Source organism: Limanda limanda, chromosome 15, assembly GCF_963576545.1.
Source record: "Limanda limanda chromosome 15, fLimLim1.1, whole genome shotgun sequence".
NCBI classification, from domain to species: Eukaryota; Metazoa; Chordata; class Actinopteri; order Pleuronectiformes; family Pleuronectidae; genus Limanda; species Limanda limanda.
The window spans coordinates 5,144,642-5,165,089 of record NC_083650.1 but is presented as its reverse complement, the minus strand read 5'-3'; the positions used below and the strand labels follow the sequence as shown (position 1 = coordinate 5,165,089).

At 43.9% G+C, this 20,448-nt stretch overlaps 1 protein-coding gene across 1 annotated transcript in view; it reads right to left on the bottom strand.

The window, feature by feature from the left end:
* Window positions 1-20,008, bottom strand: part of camk2g2 (calcium/calmodulin-dependent protein kinase (CaM kinase) II gamma 2) — a 46,251-nt gene extending 26,243 nt beyond the window's left edge. Inside the window, exons 1-2 of the mRNA XM_061087014.1 lie at window positions 19,868-20,008; window positions 18,461-18,555 (exon numbers count right to left, since the gene is read on the bottom strand). Of these exons, the coding sequence (XP_060942997.1) occupies window positions 18,461-18,555; window positions 19,868-19,932 (160 nt within the window). The 5' untranslated portion in view covers window positions 19,933-20,008. The remainder of the gene's footprint in view (window positions 1-18,460; window positions 18,556-19,867) is intronic.
* Between the last annotated feature and the right edge of the window lie 440 nt (window positions 20,009-20,448).

Below are 20,448 nucleotides of genomic sequence, written 5' to 3'. Positions count from 1 at the left end.
CGACAACTCCAAAGCTCAAAATGTGAAATATAAAAGTTGTCTGTGGGATACGTGTCCTGCAAAGGACACGCATCCCCCGTCTGATTAAATCACAAGATATGAGTGACTCACAGGTGACACATACATTTTCCAAAACAGCAGAAATATAATCCAAGATGGAAAGGAGCAGAGGAAGCCCAACAGCATATCTGTGCAGGAGTAATTATCTAATCTTGTTGTGTCCTGGGATCTGTTCTCACAGCAGTAGACCAGAGAAACAAACACTGATCTACATTCTTCTTCAATTACTCTTTGGAAGTGAGAGATGGGGCTGCACGGAGAAAACAGAGATGAAAAGAGAAGAAAGGAGTCGTGTTTAAACCTGTCAAGAGAAAGTATGTTTGGTGACCAGGTTTAACCCCCATGAGTCAGCGGCATCAACGAGAGCTGGTTACACAAAACATCAACACCAACTTTAGAGCAAATGTCAGTCAACACATCAGATCCTCAGCTTTAGTGTTGCTGGTCACTCGGGGTTGTACAGTAAGTACAAAACCAGAAATCCCAGAGTTTGACGCCACTGAAAAGAAAACTAATCGACTTGTGTCCAATAACTGAAGCCACATAAGAGGATGGAGGAGCCCTGAGGATAGAGAAGGCTTCACTGGAAAAACACGGGAGGAAAGTGGATATGGAAATACTTCCTTCCTCTGCAGCAAACACTGAGGGGCCTTTAAAAGGCAATGGAAAATCCATGCCATGACTATAATGTAATTATGTAATTTGTGGTGTTGTGTGCATACAATGCATTTAAAACATTTGACAGTTAAATGAACGTGAACTCGTAGTCTCAAGGACAAGGTAGTCAGCTTAAATTCATTTGTGTTTTTCTAGATGCTGAGAAAACCCCTCACATTTCACTGGAACATCACATATCTGTAAAGTTCCTTTGAATCTTCTGTTGCCACCGACAAGCTCCTGCAGGAAAACACATGAAGGGAGGAAACATGATCCCGACTTTGACCTCAAACCTCTGACCCGCGGTGCTAAGCCAATCAGCTGCAGCCTTTATACTGCATGTGTCCAAAACACAAACCTGTTCATGCAGGCCGCCGCTGCTCAGTTCAATATCCGTGCTTTTGTGCAGACCTCACAGACGAAACACAAGCTTTAATCTGACCAGTGTGTTCAGAGGATGAGGAATCAAAGCAGCGAGACATTCCTAAACCTTCTTCTCAGAGCCAAACATGGACTATTTTGGCTGCTTTGATTCTTAGAATTCGGATCTGCCAGCAAAAATAGGACTATTTCTTTTTTTTTTTAAGCTGGCCTGGGACACCGGCTTTATTATGCTTGGGATGGCAGACAGATTTGGCAGCAGGCTGCTTTAAAAACACTAGAAGCTGACTGAGGAGTTTCAATAGAAAGATGAGAATAAGTGCAGGATTCAAAAGGACTAATTGTATAGAAAAAACGAATAGAAACCCAGGAGAGTGACCGCAGCTCGACAGAAGCTGATCAGTGTCAAACACAGAAGGTAACTGCCGGCTCTTCATAGAAACAAGAGGCTCTTCAGTGTAAGTGTGCAACTGTTTCCAAACTGGACAAACGTTGGGTTGGGAGTCTCACTGTTGTGGTAACGGATATTTAATCCTGTGCAACAATGTGGGCCTGCAGTCGAGTGGCCTCCAATAAAACCAGCAGAAAGGTCAAAGCACGGAGCCTGAACATCAAATTTCAGATTAATATAGTGGCAGGATTCCCCTATTGTATTTTAGGAGCTCAGAATGTACACGCAATTAAAAGGATTAGTTTTCATACTAGCTTTTCAGACCTTTATCATTTGTATCAATGAAGGCAGGCGAAACAAATATCTCTATATAAAAGCAATAAAGTTTGAAAGCCCACTAGACATTACTAAATCTCTATGAAGTTGAATCAACAACTCTTGAAAACCGTTTCAACACAGCACTTAGCCCAATTGGACTATATGATGGCCGACAGCCGACTATGAGCAGACTGGAGCAGCGGATGGATGGATGGATGGATGGATGGATGGATGGATGGATAGATGGATGGAGGGAGGGAGGGAGGGAGGGAGGGAGGGAGGGAGGGATGGAGGGAGGGAGGGAGGGATGGATGGATGGATGGACTGACGGAGGGATGGATGGCTTCTTAGAGCCCACATCCACTGTTTGGGAAACAATCCATACCCCCTCCCCCATGTATATAAATGAACTTCTGCCTACTGGGAAATAATTAGACAATACAAGACAAACTGACGATGGATAAACTGAGTGCGTGTAGCTGATAGCAAACATAGCGACTCCCTCTTGGGAGAAGAAAACATTTCACGATTTGCAGATGATCGTGAATTGTATCGGTCTCTTAACACAGGAGTCAAAGTGTCTCTTCTCCTCAGGGGCCGTCAGCGCAGCCTGAGTCAACACAGATCACGGTTGCCATGTTCTCATCTGATTGGAACCAACCTGGCAACCTGCAGCCTCAGCAGAGCTTGCTATTAGCAGGACGAGTCGCTGAGTAGACACAACGAGCAGCTTCTCCATGACACCACCCAGGTTACTGGCATCAACACAATATATATGATGCATCATCATATAACGTTTCCGAAGTTTAACATCAAAACAAACCCTGAATTGGCTAAATTGAAGTATCCTGAGATAAACACGATTATCATTTAGAAGAATGATTGCCCAGCAGTTTTAGTCCCGAGTGTCCCTGACATATTGCATTTAAAATAATATGAGGTCCCTGTGACCTTTGACCATTGAATTCTAATAAATTGATCTTTGAGGTCAAAATTTGAGGCACAATTGAACTGTCGTTTAGAAGAGGCCATTGTGACCTTGACATTTGACCATCCAATTCTAATATGGATTTTCTTGAAGCGTGATAAAACAGCCCATTGACGAGGCAAACAAAGGGGTTTGTGAGGTCATTGTGAACTTTGACCTCCAAAAACCATGCGTCCAACTGAACGTTTCTACCAGTTTTGAAGAAATTCCCTCAAAGCGTTGTTGAGATATCAAGTTTCTGCTCATTCTTGACATCTGTGTTTGCGACAACAGGGACATGAACCAATTAAGATTTTGACCTCAACCTTAAAAAGAAAGAAAACAGATCTGAAAGAAACAAGACACGAGTATGTGAGTGTGTGAGTGGGTGTGTGGCTCTCGAGGAGTTTACTGCAACGTGTGGCTGAGCTTGTTAACCGCTGGGAGCTGGGAGGCAATGTCTCTCTATCTGAGGGTGAGACGAGATGAAAGGAAGAGCAGCTGATACGGGATAAATGAGAGACAGAGCGACAGAAACCGACGAGCAGACAGAAAGAAAAACAGACCGAGACTTCTGGTCAGTGTGGCCCACGAGCAGACGCCTAAAAATAGATCCAATCCTCCTCCGACTTACAGGCCTGAATCACACTGACCTGCCCTGCATCGCCGAGCACAGAGACACAATGAGACAGTAAGTGAGAGACGAAGACACAGAGACACACGGACAGATGGAGGCGTCCCAAAAAATAAGAAGAAGAAAGAAGGAGGTGAGTTTCTGACACTGATTTGATATGATCTCTTGTTCTGTCCTGTCCCGTCTCTGCTGCCTCCATCAACAAGTGTCTCCAGTCGGACGCCCGGCTCTGCTCAGAGGTCGGCCTGGTGTCAGTGGGTCAGAGCTGAGGCTCATGTGACCGACTCGGAGCCAACAGCATGATGAGGTGAACGTGATGATGAGCGATGGCGGATGAGGACAGTGTTACACTGACGACAGCGGTGATAAAACCACTAATGGGCACAAAACCTGGATATATGATACTTGAGGCAGTATGTTAACACCTGGTACTTCTTTTATTCACAGCTATTTATCATGGACAGACACGACAGGAGATTATAATGAGAACAAGACTGTCAGACGCAGCAGAGCAGGAAGATATTCCCCAGCTGACATTGGGTAAGAGGTGGCATCACAGTGATGAAATATAGGGACTAAACAACCACCGCTGCTCACATTCACACCCACGGCCAATTAAGGGTCTCCAACAAAAATCTCAGCTGCATGACTTTGGACAGGGAGGCACCCGGGAGCCTGGAGGAAACCTACAGACAAAGAGCGACCCCGGTTGGTCGGTAGGTTCCAACTAAGAACCTTGGAGCTGTGAGGGTTGAACTGCATTTTCCTTTTCAACACGTTTTACTTCCAAAAGATGTGATGTGTTAATGTGTAGAATTTGGAGTCATAAAGCAATGACTCCTGAGGCAGTGACAGCTGAGTAGCAACAGTAAATGAGAAATCAAACACATCCAATTTGCGACTGAGTAATTGATGTCTCCATTGATGTAGTTTTTGATTTTAAAGGAATCACCCAACTCCTCAAACCTCCTCACCCTGTCCACCAGTGACTCCAGTCATTGATCTTCTGCAGTGACAGAGAGACAGACACCGGCTGGGATGTAACAGAGCCCAGAGACGACCGTGTGCACTGCCACAACTCAGCCATAACGGAGAGAAGATTAGAAGCAAAGAAAGGAGAAAGACAAGAGTCTGCAGACGTGGGCCGTGGCTGTGAGATCACCACAGAAACTACAATTCATCCAGATCGGAAAACCACTGTGTCCAATTTCATCAATTTATCCCATTTTGAAGACATGTCAATTAAACTAAACAAAAAAATAAATCTATCAACTTCATGGCGGAGTTCCGGGAAACGTGCGGGATCAGCAAAGTCAGAAATGATAGTTCTGGTAGTGTAGCATTAGCTAGAGCTAGCTAAATCAGGCAGGCAATATTTCACGCTGGAAAGTCCCACCAGTAAAAAACTAACGGAGACATGTGGGCTAACGTAAGCAAGACTTCAGTTTTCCAGGGCTGGACTGGTATTGCTTATTATAACACTAGCAACAGGCCATACAACAGAATGGCATACAGCTGTTACGATACTTAACAAGGTATTTACAGTTCTCACTATTGGCCGTTAAGTCGAGTCCAGCTCTTTGGAATCATATTTCATAAAGCTAAAAATGGTATTAGAATGTCTCTAGTGGACACAATATATTTCAATGTTCCTAAAGCATAATTTTACATGTTTTGAAAAACCTTTAGATGAACCTGCTCTTCCTGATGATTCCAGCTCAGACGACCATAATTTACATTATAAAAATCAAACAGCTTCCATCACTTGTACTGCGGCTGTGTCGACCTTTGCAGTTGACCTTCCTGAGTGCGCAGCTTTTCCCCAAGTGTAGAAAATGGCTCCTTTTATTTCCGTCTCTCGAGCACGCCTCATCTGCAAAATACTGTCGCACAAGCTTCCTCTGCTGTGACCCGGCGGCCGCTCGCTGACGGCTCGTCTCAGCATTTGCTCTGAACACAAGTCGTGTATTTACATTGTGAAATTCACCGCAGCTCAAGTTAAACTGATGATTATGACAACAGGATTTGCTGAGTCAGGGCTCTTGCATGCTTTTCGGATTTCACACTCGGGATGAAAGACAGCAGCTCTGCAGCGTGTGTGTGTGTGTGTGTGTGTGTGTGTGTGTGTGTGTGTGTGTGTGTGTGTGTGTGTGTGTGTGTGTGTGTGTGTGTGTGTGTATGTGTCAGAGTGGCTCAACCAAACCATAGTGTCACACTGTGGATCTTTCCTTCCTCTCATTTCGTAACGTTCTCTGTTCCGAGTTTCATTTTGCGTGTTTAAAGCACAGTTTTAAGTCAATGTGTGTGTGTGTGTGTTTGGCGCCCTGGGTGTGTTGAGTTGATACATTAAATGGAGCTTAAACAGACCTTAGCGGACCTGCTGCAAGAGCCTTTTAACATCCCGTTGCTGCACAGCATTGTGTAAAGAGTGTGTGTGTCCGAGCAAGGACTCCTGGCAGCGTTTAGTTAGAAAAGGTCACTCTGACCAACAGAAGGGGGGTGGTTTGTCTTCTTCATGATCTCTAAAACTGAGGTCATTTAATCGTGGAAGCACAAATATTAAATATGTGTATTTAAATTGATTTGGTCTACAGGTATAACAGCAATACAACAATTAACCTGAAATAAGACAGTTCAGGTCGATAAAGAGTGAAATACATTTGACAAATAATAAACGTATCAAATAAAATACTAAATATTTCCCGTTTACTTTCACATATAGTCTGTGAAATGTGTTGTTTTCTCCCCTTTAAACACCAGCTGCACTTCTTTAGAAACACACTCTACTTTGAGTTTAGCTGGTTGTCTCAGGGACCTTGTTGCAAACATCAGGGCGTGTACTGAACAGCACATGCCAAGAGCAATATGGAAGATTGACAGGTAACCGATCTCTGTCCATTAAGTTATGCTTCCATAGATAAAACGTGATGTAAGAAAAAGTGATAAATGCGTTCACATTACACAATAATTACAAGATGATCCTACTAAGTTCATTGATTGATCATTTTTAGGCGTAAATGTTTAAAAAGGTTTCAATTGCTAGTTTCCTGGTTGTAATAACAAACCCAAAATGCTTGTATATTAAACTGATCTCTTAATAAAGTTGTTTTAATAAGTACACTTGGAGAATATACGATTTTTCTACACATGCACATACACACAGCAGATTTACCGCTGACCCACGGGCACTGTTACATGGTTAATGCCGATGTTGTTATGGGATAATCAAGAGATATGCTGGAGTAAACAGGACAGAGCTGGAAGGAGTTTGTTCCTCAAATGTTGGTCAGGTAACTTTTGGACTATTCCCATTCTTGAAAGTTAATATCTATTAGTGAAATGACAAATACGTCCATGGTTTTTTAAACAAATAACAATGCTGTCATTGGTACTGCAGATGTGCTAATATACGGAAGTCTAGCATGTTAGCTTGTTGGAAAAATGGAGATTACTCAAGTACTACAAGTACAGAACTATAATAATGGAGGAAATTTCCCTCTGGACCAAACTGATAGAACAGACCACCACTGGCAGAAGAGGGAAAATATCCTCCATAAGGTATTGTATGGCAAATATCCCTTTTTTCCTTCTTTCATTTTTTATCAAATTTAAAGTGAGAAAGTCCTGTTCATTGGTGTTGCATCATCATCTCATCAGTTTCGTCTACTGACCCCAAACTCATGGTCTTAGTTTTATTTTTCTCTTCAAATAATGGATCTGAGCAGAGAACTGGTCCCGTGTGTGAAAGTTCTAACAGGAGGGAAAACAAATATATTTATTGAAATATAAACAGCAGCCACGTATTGTTTCTTACAATCATGCCAGACCAGTTTATTCCTCCTGTTATCTCAACTATAACAGCGCTGTGGCCACGCAAATACAAAACCAGATTAAAGGTAAATTTGATTTATCAGCACTCGGCCAGGTCACCAAGCCACGTCGTTAAGTACTTTTGGAAGCTTATCAGCATCAGAGTCGAGAGCATGAACCTGGTGCTCTTTCTAACTTAATAAAAAAGTGCTCGTATGAAGGCAATTTGAAATATTCAGTGAAAGAAAACTATTTGTGCACCTGATAATGATAAATCGATCCTGATGTCGCAATCAAACCCTAATGAAAAAGAAATGGGATTGAAACTTGATATTTTACAATCAACTTTATTATAAATAACTATAAATAAATAGAAAACAAATTCAATGAAATATAGATAATATAGGAAATAAATAAATAAAATACACAAATAAAAATATTTTAATGTTAAATGTAAACATAAATGCACATGTTCTCTTCATTGTGAAAAGCTTGCATCTGCTGATTTGTTTTCTCAATCAAAATATTGACAAGTAGAATGTTCAAAAATATGTGCGACGAGTCGACCACCCAAATCAGTGCTGAGAACGTCTTTAGGCAAATAGCGGCTCCTTTATTCCAGCACATAAAAAACAGTCTCCAGCCTTGATGTGTCAGAGAAGAGCCTCGATCCTCATTTTGTGATAACTAATAACACATATCAGTCTTGTAGAGCCAAGAGGAGATTTTCCTCTCTGACAGCGAACATGGGTCAGAGCCCGTCCGCTGCTCTGGGGCGAGAAACAGCCACCCTGTCATCAGCTGCTATCGCCACTCGTTGCCAAACACTGTATTTAATGTATTTGAAGTTGACTTGTGTCCAACTTTGGCTTTAAAGGGATTTTTAACACTTGTTGGAAAGGTTTTATTGTACTGGACATAACTAGCTGTCAATCTGCCTCCACTTCATCACATGTCACAGAAACCGGGTGAATAACAAACCAGTGGACTTGTGGAACCAGTCCTGCTTGTTGTATATGCAAAGACTAGAGTAGTAAAATGAGTTGTGAATACATTGTATCAATAAGTACTGGATTAAATAAATACCAACTTCAAAATATAATGTCTAATTTAGACAAAAGAATGCAAAGTTCTATTTTTACGATCCTAGTTCTCGAACACTGGAACAAATGCTGAGAACAAACCTCCTGATATTGTGGCAGCTCTCTTTTGAAATGATGATCCACCAGTGAACAAACCACCATTTGCACTGAACTGTGTCAAGGCTGCAGGCCCCGACTATTACTGTGAGCTGACTTATATTATGAAAGGCTGTTTTGATTGTTACCTTGGAAGCAGACACAAACGCACCAACTGCTCTGGTGGTGGGCCAGTCAACAGGAGCACACACTTTCAACCAGGCCGCACACTGGTTTCCATTGACTTTATTCAGACACTACAAACTGTTGTTGGAGCAGTGGAGCAGCTTTCAGCCGTGGATTAGCAAATGATTTTAACAAAGCCAAGAGCCTGCAGGCAGGTGTCCATTGTTGAGGTGAAAGTAAGATTAAACAGACATAGCTGACAAGGCATCAAAGACAGGAGAGAACAATAGAGTGAGTGTGTGATTGACCATGGGTGTGTGTTTGTGTGCGGTTGGTCCTACATCCCACTCCTGGGAAACAACCAGCCTTGTGCAAAGAAGCCGTAATGTAAATGGAGATAAATGATAACAAAAGGAGAACAAATATTGACATAGATCTCTGTTGTGTGTGTGTGTGTGTGTATGTGGCTGTATATGTGTGTGTCTGTTTCCAGGTTTTGGTTGTGTTGCGTCTGCATACACCAACAAAATGATCAGATATGTAAAGTGACAGGGTGTGGACAGAGCCGTCTGTGGCTTGTAGAAATAATAACCAACTTTGAAAAGGAGATTACTGAGGGGAATGAGTCCAGAGGTGAAAGATATTAAATAAGGCAGCAACAGTCGTGTTTAGAAATATGAAACTTAAAACAATGAGGTATGCTTTGGCTATATCTATACAAATGTAACACTAAGGCAACCATAACAGGCTAAAAGTGTTCAATCTTCACTTTTTTTATTATTAACAAATCCTGTGACAAGAGTCAAATGTGTTTAATGTGTGTCCAAAGCTTAATTTATGTTATTCCTCTCTGTCATAGAACACTTTTACATAAAATGACATGTTCCATCATTACAACAGCAGTGTAGTTTATTCTCTATAGAGAACAAAATGTATATAAATCAGTCTCAGAAAACTGACCACAACTAATGCACAATTTCTGTTATGTCATTTATAACCATTACAATGCACATCTCTTAACGTCTGAAGATTTCAGTGTTCATTAGAAACTAAGTGCTTCTGGTTTGCCGCTGACAGAGTGGTTAAGTGCTGAGAGTCAGGCTGAAAGCAATTACACTGGAAACTGAAAGAGACATGGGTGTGAACAGCAGGGCAGACGGCACACAGCTCTGTGTATAAGAGTGTGAATGTGCACATGAAGTCCAATGTACTGAAACGCACGTCCTGCAGACCTTTGTGGACGAGCACAGACGGAAAGTATAAATTAAACTTAAAGCACTGTTTGTTTATTTCCATGAGATCTGCTGTCTTCCAGCTTCTGCAGCTGAGAGGTATCCGATTTTCAGGAAGTCTTGCAACATGCTAACATTATGACTAACTAACACAGGCCCAGACTGGCAGTGTGTTGGACTGACTGTAAAATGGACAGTGCTTTCCATAGAATCTGATTCAATCAATGGCGTTAGCTCCAGATAAGAGACAAGGGTGATAAGGGTTAATTATTGTGATATTCCAATGAACAGGAACAAAGCATTTTCTCATGTGCATCCAGGTGACAAGTGCACATAATAGACAGATGTTACACTCAGGTCTGCCTACTGAGTCCTGTATGCCTGTTGTGGAAATGCATACAGCTAAAACAGTATCTACACAGATTTAACCTCCCTGCAAAGGACAGTAAAAACTTTATGGATGTTTCGGGGACGACCTGAAGGCCAAATAGTTAGGATTTATATCGACTCTTAGTCGGCTCCGGGCATTAACTGCATTTCATTCCCTTATTTTCTCATCCTGCCTCTCGAGACTCTCTCTCTCTCTCTTCCCCACTCTGTGTCGAAATAAAACAAAAAGGCCAATAACAAAATGTACTTAAAAACTTTATGGATGTTTTTAACGGTCCACCAAACCATTCATATTTTTCCTAGTGCTGCTGATGGTGTGACAGAGAAAGAGAAACAGTGAGACAACGATCGCTGCACAGAGCTCTACAATAAAGCAACACTGCTCTACATACTATTATAGTGAGTTGGAAACCAGTTAGATCAGTGATTCTCAAACTGTGGGAGGTATTACAGGTGGGGCGCGCAAGCGCGACCGCGAGGGGGAAATGTGACGGCGGGTTCGACCAATACACCGAAGCGCCCCGAAGTGCCGCGCAGCTCAGTTCTCTGGCGCACAGCCGCCTGGCTGTTCACTAGCGTTTTCCCGCGCCGGTCGACTTGACGGCGAAACCGTCGTTGCATGTGTATGTTATTTATAATACAGTTAAGTTAAGTTAAACTTGGCCTATTTCCTCATAATTTTTTGGGGCAGGGGAGCGGGTGGGGCATGAAAAATATTCTCGCTCATAAATGGGGCATGACGGAAAAAGTTTGAGAACCACTGAGTTAGATGAAGACAGGCCGCCAAAGGCTGGGTAAATATTGGGAAACACTCGGGGAGCTATGTTGATTTTACAAGTAAAGAACTGTTGTAAAGTCTGACAGACTATAAGTGTGAGAGTGAAAGAACTCTGGAGGTGTGGTGTTACTGACTGTAGACAAACAACCCTTTAAACAACCATATACACTAGGCTGTTTCTCTCTTTAACCTCCGATATGACCCAGAGGAGTGTTTCCTGAACCGGTGCCACTACAGTAAGTTTTAACGAGGACGTCTGCGCTGAATAAAAAAGATGATATCTCTGCTCCATCAGTGTTGTGTGAGAGGAATGTTTAGTTGGTGGAGTGCTCTCTTCAGACTAGCAGAGACCAGAAAGGTGCTTTTTACTTCTCCCTCTGCCCAGCACTTTGTCAAACCATCATCTCACACACCGCACAGACCTAACTCTGGAAAATACTGTGTGAATTAAATCCTTGATATGAACGTATAAAAGTATCAACTTGAAATGGGGCCGTGATATCAAAGCCCTCAAAGCCGCAGTAAATAAAAAGTCACATTTTCAAAGACATTTTCTGGAAAACATAAATTTGTGTGATTGACAGGCGGCCGTTCTGAATGCGTTTCCACTGGAGCGGAGGACTTGAGATTCAAACGGGCAATCTGACTGCACTGTGTTACTATTCATCACACACGACTCCTGGTGATAATGGTGAAGCGTTTTATGTAATTGTGTCTGTCAGGTGTGAAGGATAGGATGCATGTAAGGTGAGCGTTACCATGGGGACAAGCTGCTTGATTGACAGCACGACGGTGAGTGCGTGATCGAGAATAGATTATCCCTGGGCAAGTCTGACAAGCTCAGAGAGCCAGGCCTGGCATTTTCAGCAATTTATCAGTGTTTACAATAAATATCAATCTATTAAATAAATTAAAAAAACATTAACAGAAACTTTAAGGATACGAAGGCATGTGAATATTTGGTTTAATCAATAACATCAGAAAAATAACACATATTATATTTTACTGGCCTTATATTGACAAAACAATTCACCAATTAATCGAGGGGGGAAAAAACAATGATCCCCTTTTCAGGAAGTGTCAGTCTGGTTGTGTTGTTCACATCAGCCCCACAAAACAACCTTAATCAATTTACTGCTTAAAACCACAACAACAACAACAAAAAATCACCTTCACACGTGGCTCACATTATGTGCTGTGAATACATGTGAGACACGGAAGGTAAAACATTCAGGAGTCGAACACAGAGGCAAAAAGAAAAGAGAGACGTGTCAGTGCGAGCGCTGCCAGCAAGATGTGATCTAATTGTCACACACACACACTCAAAAACACAGAAACACACAACACAGTCACACGTACATTATTACTGGAGGCCTCTCCCATGTGTATACCTGGATTTATTGCCTTGATCTCCAACTGTTATAATAAAAACTCTGCTACACTGCTGGTAACTTACTTACCTGTTAAGTGTAATTATTGCACTCATCTCAGAACTGAATAGAGCGTGTGTGTGTGTGTGTGTTGTAAACCCAAATAACCGGTTCATTCATACACATAATTATCTCTGATCTACAGCCGCAAGCACACATGAATATTAATTTGTACTGAAACTCGACCCGAGGTTGTCGGGTTCGGAGAAAACATTTTGAATGAAGTCCTCACAGGACGTAAAGAGTAGTTTATTCTATACTAGAAAATCTCAAAGTCTTCAGTGTATAACTGGTTGTCAGAATGGGTGTGACTTCAACCAATTACTCGTATAATTGTATCAGTTGACAAAGTGCACATTACGTCAGACTTGTTGACAGGGAGCTTTATGTGGCAGAGCCAGAATCCTTTAACCAACCAGCGCCACAGTAGAGCACATACCTCCAGCAAGGCCCCACAGTCCTCTTGTGAAACCACATTTAAATTCACTAGATCCAGACTTTTAAGCTTCCTGGCCAAGGCAATGATAAATAATGACAACTTTAAATGAAACTAACACTATTTTAGGCATCATTTCATATTGTTGCCGTCTTATAAAGCTTGGGAATTCAGCTTTGCGTGACAAATCAATCTGAATCCCCTGGAAAGTAAAAGATTCAACCGGCATATCCTGTTCTTGTTCGGCGCTATATGGCAAATAAAAAATGTATTCAAGTTGGCTCCCACATGACGCCATATGCTTCAGACGCAGGAGGGGGTAACGATGATGGATAGATGAGAAAGAAAAAGAGGGCAAGATGGATATGACAGGAAGAGAGTCTTGGAAAGAGAGTCTCACACACACTCAATATAAAAGCCTTGATAAGCATAGATGCTGTGGGAGGATCGACACCGTGCGCGTGTTTTAACGTACTATTTCTCTCCTGAGCATATATCCCTGGCCGTCTCACTCTCCCTTTCCATATCTACATCTTTCTCTTTCCATTTACGATTCTCACTCTCTCCCTCTCATTAAATATTCACAGCCGGGGCCCATTAAACATTCACCGCGCAGTGCTGCTACGTTTATCTGCCCTTCGCCAATCAGCCTCCAGCGAGAGCACTAGAAGCCCACCACACAGCTCGAGAACACGTTCACACACACACACACACGTCGTCTGCCCGCATGGCCTGTGATGCGGCAGCCTTTGCGGAGAGGGGGAGGAGGAGGAGGAGGAGGAAGAAGCGGCAGAAGAGACGAAGGGAAGGGTGGCGGAGGAAAAAATTAGACGCATGAGAGAAAAGCAGATGAAGACAGGAAGCTGAGAGAAGGAGTGCGAGGGTCCTGTCTTCAGCTCCTGTCCGTGTTCAGTGAGAGCAGAGCAGCCTCACACCTCAATAATTCAACAGTGGGACAAGTGCCACCAGCCTCCTCCCCTCTCTGTCTCTGACATCACAAGGCCTCAGCTAATAATGGTGTAAAAATACATTTGCTTTATTGTTTGACACAATACGTGACACATAATTGTGGCTAAAAATAACATGATACAGCGTCAGGGTAGATCTTTAAATGTTTCCTTGTAGAGTTTCTCAGTCATCGGCCTCTCATGCGTCTGATAGTGAAGACACACTCCTGTTTCAATCCATTTTCAATCAATCAGATAAACAGGGCTGCCAAAGTGCAGGTGACCTACACTGAATAAAGTACCTGAACGCATCCTGACCCTGGTGCTTTGGCCCTCACATAGAACAGGCTACTGATGATGGACCCAGATACTAACAAAGACAATATATTGATATAATTAGGTGAAAGCAATGTAGCAGAACCAATCACAAAATAGTTAACCAACATTAAAATATATCACTGATGACACAACTCTCAATATTCACAATAAAAACCTTGGTAAATTTGTGTCCATATGTTTATCCGTAGAGCAATTATTTAGAACATGATAACATATGATCATACATAATATATATGATGTAGCAGGGCTCCATGCAGGGAGGGGGGGCAGGAGGGCACTGGCCCAAGCTGAAATCTGAAAGACAATTTTTTAAATATTCCTTGACGGCTTTGCTCAAAGCTAAGAAGCTGTTGACTTAAATCTGCTCCTGATTTAGAAAAATCCTATGTGATGTTGATTAAAAGTTGAGATTCAATTAACTGTCGGTAAAAGCAACAAATCTGTGAAGCTCCAACAAGTCGACTGAAGCCACACTTCACCATTGCAGACCCAGGATAGGAGTCAGTGGAGTGAATTCTTCCACCAAGACCCAACACTTCTCATACATTCTATCAAGCTTTTCATCGAGATCCATGAATCTGTGAAAAGGTCCCAAAACACCTTAACTCAAAATGTTAAGAAAGTTCCTGGATCCGCCTCCTGATCCAGATCCACAACTGAATACAAGGGCTTCTTCCCTGGTGCATTACACAAGTATGAATCTTTTCATCGCAGATACTTTCTCAGCTTCTGTGAGTGAACATATGAGACACAACAGTTACTCTCATGACTGTGTGTTGGTCACGTGCTGCAGTCCGCCCCTGACTAATGATTCAGCCTCACAGAGTTTCATTTAGTTGGACTGGGGACAAAAGGTCTGTACATCCATGTCTTAATAACACTAATAACCCAAACTGCTGCAGGGATGCTCTTGATTAAACCCTCAAGCATGCAGCAGTGACGTCACAGCAGATGTTTCATTACATGTCGAAGCTGATTGACCTGTTTGGCAGGCACTGGTTTTCTTGGGAGTTTCAGCCCCATGTTATTCTGTTAAGAACGTTGAAAAGTGATCAAATTAAGAGGGAAACATATTCTGCTCATACTCAGGTTCATGATATTGATTAGTAGCCTACTAAGGTTTAGATGCTCTAAACTTCACAAAACTGATCACTTTCCTGATATTGTCCAATGCTGCTGCTCCTCTTTTCAGCCTCTGTTTGAAAGACCTGGTTTTAGCTCCTGTCTCTTTAAAGGCCCCCCCTACCCATAAATGCCAGTCTGCTCTGATTGGCCAGCTGGCCCACTCTGTTGTGATTGGTCAACCGTTTTAGATGCATGTTGGAATTTGGTGGCCGCTCTCACGCTCGCCGGGTGTGCATTATGCAAATATCAGCCATAATGATGTCACATGACATCACGATTCCCTGGAAGTATCAGCTGGACGCCTGACGAGGAGCCTGAGGAACAGTGATAGATATGGTGGAGAGGAGCCGCTATTACTTTTTGACTTTGTATATATTTTACATCCACAAAAAACCCGCTTAAGAAAAGAAGAACATAAAAAGCTCCATGTCTGAAAGTGTTTTTATAAATACACTGCTGCATCATCAGTGGACGCAGTAAAAGCAGAAGATTGTTGATGGCGGTGAGCTCCAGAAATGGAAAGCAGCAGGCAAAAGTAAAAACAAAACAGCCAACGCTGACTTCCTCATATACAAGCACTTGTGCGGTTTGGTTTGGATAAAACAGACGAGCTACTGCACTGAACCCTCTGTCAGAAAAGAGATATGGAAATATCTTCTAATCTTAGCTTTATTGTATCTGTGTGAAAATCTTACCCCCGACTTCTGGTGCTTAAAATGGATGATTGATTGGAGCGTCTGCTGGAGACGCACAGAGGTCACAGCTGACGACAGAAAGCCACAGAGAGCAGACGGCCCTATCTCCCCTGAACATCAGCGCACACAGAAGCTTGTGGGAGCCCTTCGACATTACAGCAACATCAGCTCATGGGCACACTTCCCCTCTGAACTTCTGCTTCCCACGATTTTTTTTATCAGGTAGCTGCTGACGCCTCAGGCTACAATAATTATCTTTATCTACTTCTGTAAACTGATGCTGCACTCGCCACCGCTTATCGTCTGAAATACAGTACTCGCAGCTCAGTGTCGGTTTTGGAATGGAGGACAGACTCAGACGCTGTATATTCAGAGTCTATTTTATTTGTATTCTAGTTGCATACATTGGATTGTATAAGTGGTTTCTTATTATTATAGTCATTGTGATGTAAAATATCAAGCCACAATTAGATTTTTTGTGTCGGGTCAAGTATCGTCAGCAGTCAGGCTGTAATGTGGAGCTGAACCTTTGAACACCCTTGTTGCAATGTGTAATTTAACACACGTGCCACTACTCCAGCAACTACACTTTTCATTCTCTCTTCATTGTCCCTGTCTGTTTACTTTTGTCTGTTTGTATGTGTCAGTTCACACGTAAGTCGAAGTGACAGACCACGTGTGTGTGGGCGTGTGTGTGCGTGTGTGTATCTGTCTGAGCAACTGTGTGTATGTATGAGACGCCATGCGACCCAGTCATAATCGCTGACCTCACCACGAGCCAATGTGCCCTCCCCCGAGCCACAGAAAACACAGCTTAATCCCCTGTTCCCTGCACACACACACAATCACACACACACACACACACACACACATAGCTTGGAGTTCCTAATAACAAGATATTGCTCCTCCAGCTGTTAGCGTGCTGTAATAATGCCCCCTAGCCCATCCTGTGACTCTCTGTCTCCATCACATCATCTGGAAATGCCCCCAAATAATTAAAAAGGGGTAAAGATCTACATGAATGAAACAATTAAATTCACGAGTTGATTGACTTTACATGACCGTAAAAAAAGGAATGCATACACACATTTTTCTCCCTCCCTTTTATTTAGTTGTCACCCTGGTGTGTGTGTGTGTGTGTGTGTGTGTGTGTTGACAGTATACAGTCAAGCCTTGTGCGCATATTGTGAAGTGTGAGAACCGTGAAAAAGGTGAGAAAGAAATGTGTGCAACCGTGTTTGTGCTATAAGTAAGAAAAGAGCAGTCACATATGTGTGTGTGTGTGTGTGTGTGTGTGTGTGTGTGTGTGTGTGTGTGTGTGTGTGTGTGTGTTTGTCACCGCGATTCTCACACACACAGACACAGATACACACAAAGCGGCCTCGCTGCCAGACAGTCTCTGGGATGAAGAGTTTCACCCCTGCTGTTGCCGGGTTACTGGCTCCGGACCACTGCCAACACAGTCCTCCAACACAACACAACAAACACACACACACAAGATCAGATCGCCTTGTGAGAAAAGGGTTTTAAAAGGACTTTCCTTACATCAATCTTTTGTCTAAAAAGATGTGAGGGAGGGGACAGGAGACGGGAACACACAGCATCAAAAGGAATGAAAATGATAAGGAGGGGTGGGTGTGTTTGAGAAAGACAGGAAGGCGGGGGAGGGGGGGGGGCTGCCTCCCCTGGGAAAAGAGCAGCACAATCAGTCCAGAACTGGCCCTGATCTGCAGCTCCCTGCATCGCTCAACCTTCTGTGGCCTTGTCTGACACGGACATGGACAAACATGCAGCACATGCACAATCTGCAACTCACACACACACACACACACGCACAAACACACACCAACACAAGATGAGACACAATGAACGGACCATTACATACTAGTGCAAAGAGCGAGGGTCAAATTAACCTGCACATACACGTTTCTCCTCGTTAAAAGTGAAATGTTTTTCCTCCAGTTGGTATTGCTGAGTTTCTATAATATTATATATTAAGTTATCTTGAGATAATTCATGTTGTGATTTGGTGCTACACAAACAAAACTCAATTGAACATCTAATGAAGGAAATACATGTGTGGGGCCACTGGAGCATATATTCATTTACATGTCCGAAGAATTTGGGGTTAAATTGATTAATCCTTGTATAAGTTTTCTTTTAGTAAAACTCTGAAACACCACATGGGTTGAACTGTTCTGCTTCGTGTCAGTAATTAACTTTGTGGATGTGTTATCATAACCAATACTATTTAAAATCAGCCGTCATAAACCTGAAATATGTCGTCCTGCAAACTGCTGGAACGCTTGCACGTACCGTCCCTTGCAAGAGAACAACAGGAACCACAACAAACCGAGAGATGGTTCTGATGGAACACTCCACAGAACCTCATTGTGCGACTCTAAACCTCGGCCCTCCAGCTTTCCAGGAATCTCCCCCGGTCGGACAGAGGCTCGCTGCTCTCAAGGAAATAATCCGCCTCCACTGAGCAGTGTGTCAGATCCTCAGTGACTCCTCGCCCTCTAAGGCCGAGCGGCACGTGGTGGGGACATCCTGCTGCACTCACCTCGGGCTGAGAGCTTTTTGGTGTTAATGATCTTGGCAGCATACTCCTGGCCGGTGGACTTCTTGATGCACCGACGCACGATGGAGAAGGCGCCCCTGGAACGAGACAAACAACACAACATCCGTGAGACCACTTCAGACATAGGGAAAAACTCGGCATCAGATAATTTGTGCATCACACAGACTGCACACGTCACACACACACACACACACACACACACACACACACACACACACACACACACACACACACACACACACACACACACACACACACACACACACACACACACACACACACACACACACACACACACACACACACACACACACACACACACACACACACACACACACACACACACACACACGGGGGGCAGAGGAAGACACATGCATAATTCAGACAGTCTGATATTCTGTGTGGGAGATGTGAGAAGGGGTCGTGGCCACTAGTGCGTGTCAGGCGAGGGGGGGGGGGGTGGGAGAGAGGGCTCCATCGTGAAGAGGCAGCCTGTCATTAGCTCACAGTGGGTGGGGGGGGGGGGGGTGTGAGCGAGGCTGCAGAGGAATGAAGGTGTGAAGAGGAAAGCTGACATTTAGCCGGGTTTGGTCGGCCCGGCCCTCGCTGGTGTTGTGCACACGCCTCCTGCACGCTGGGTGCTTGAGCTGGAGAGATGAGGTGTTAAAGAGAGAGAGGATCACCACCGGAACGGCTCCTCTCATCAGCTCAGACCGCGGAGGCAGGAACAGATAGATAAATAAATAAATAAATAAATAAGGGGGCAACCACAGCGTTGTTTGCAGCAGCAGCAGCAGCCCTGTCTTCGTCTCTCTCTCTTTCTAATTGGCTTGACATATACAGCAGCCCTGCAGTGTGCACGCGCACACGTGCACGGCCGAGCTGCACGGTGGAGCTCGGAGGTGCCACGACCACCACCAGCACCATCTCCACTCCCACCATCTCCACCACCACCAGCAGCAGCAGCACCAGGGGGCCGTTTCCCACCTGGTGGACGCGATGTGTCCAGGGGCGGAGCTGCTGCGGCCACGGACCCCCTGTAGGGCAGCGGCCCGGGGGGGGGGGGACCCAGGACCCCAGGACCCCCCGCTGCTCTGACAGCGCTGGAGTGAAACCCGCACAGTGGCAGAGGAAGAAAAACGTGCACACACACCCACACACACACCCCCCCACATACACACCAACATACATATATACATGCACAGTGAATGCAACAAGAGCCCAAGCAGCGTGTGTGTGTGTGTGTGTGTGTGTGTGTGTGTGTGTGTGTGTGTGTGTGTGTGTGTGTGTGTGTGTGTGTGTGTGTGTGTGTGTGTGTGTGTGTGTGTGTGTGTGTGTGTGTGTGTGTGTGTGTGTGTGTGTGTGTGTGTGTGTCTGTCTGTCTCTTACTTTCCCAGCTCCTCGAACAGCTGGTACTCGTCAGTGAAGCGCGTGCAGGTCACCACTGTGGACATGTTGACTCGAGACGATCCACCTCGCGCTCCCGTGGCCTCGCGCTGGGTTTCTCCTCTTTTCACCGTGTGTGGAAGGGAGGAGTGCGCGTGAAGAGAGAGAGAGAGAGAGAGAGAGAGAGAAGGAGAGAGACGAGCAGGGAGTGGGAGGAGAGAGGGGGGAGCTGTAGTAACAAAGATCGTCTATTGTGATGATGTGTCACGATGCGGGTTTTTTTTAAATGAATGTTGGTTGTTGTTTAAACTGACAGTGTTTAGAAAAAACGCTTCTTACAAGTAAAAGTCCCTCGTTGCAATTTATACTTAATTAAAAGTTAAGTTTAAGCAGAAAAATGTACATAGTAAAGTGTGGATGGATTTCTGACGGGAGGGCGATACGAAGATGGACGACATGACACATAGCTACAGCATCTTGATCACCCCCTGGTGGTTGGTTGCGATGCTGGTCATAATTCGTGCGTCTCCTGTGACCAATCATGGAAGGAGCTGACGCCGTGTGCCATTACACCTCAAGCTCGA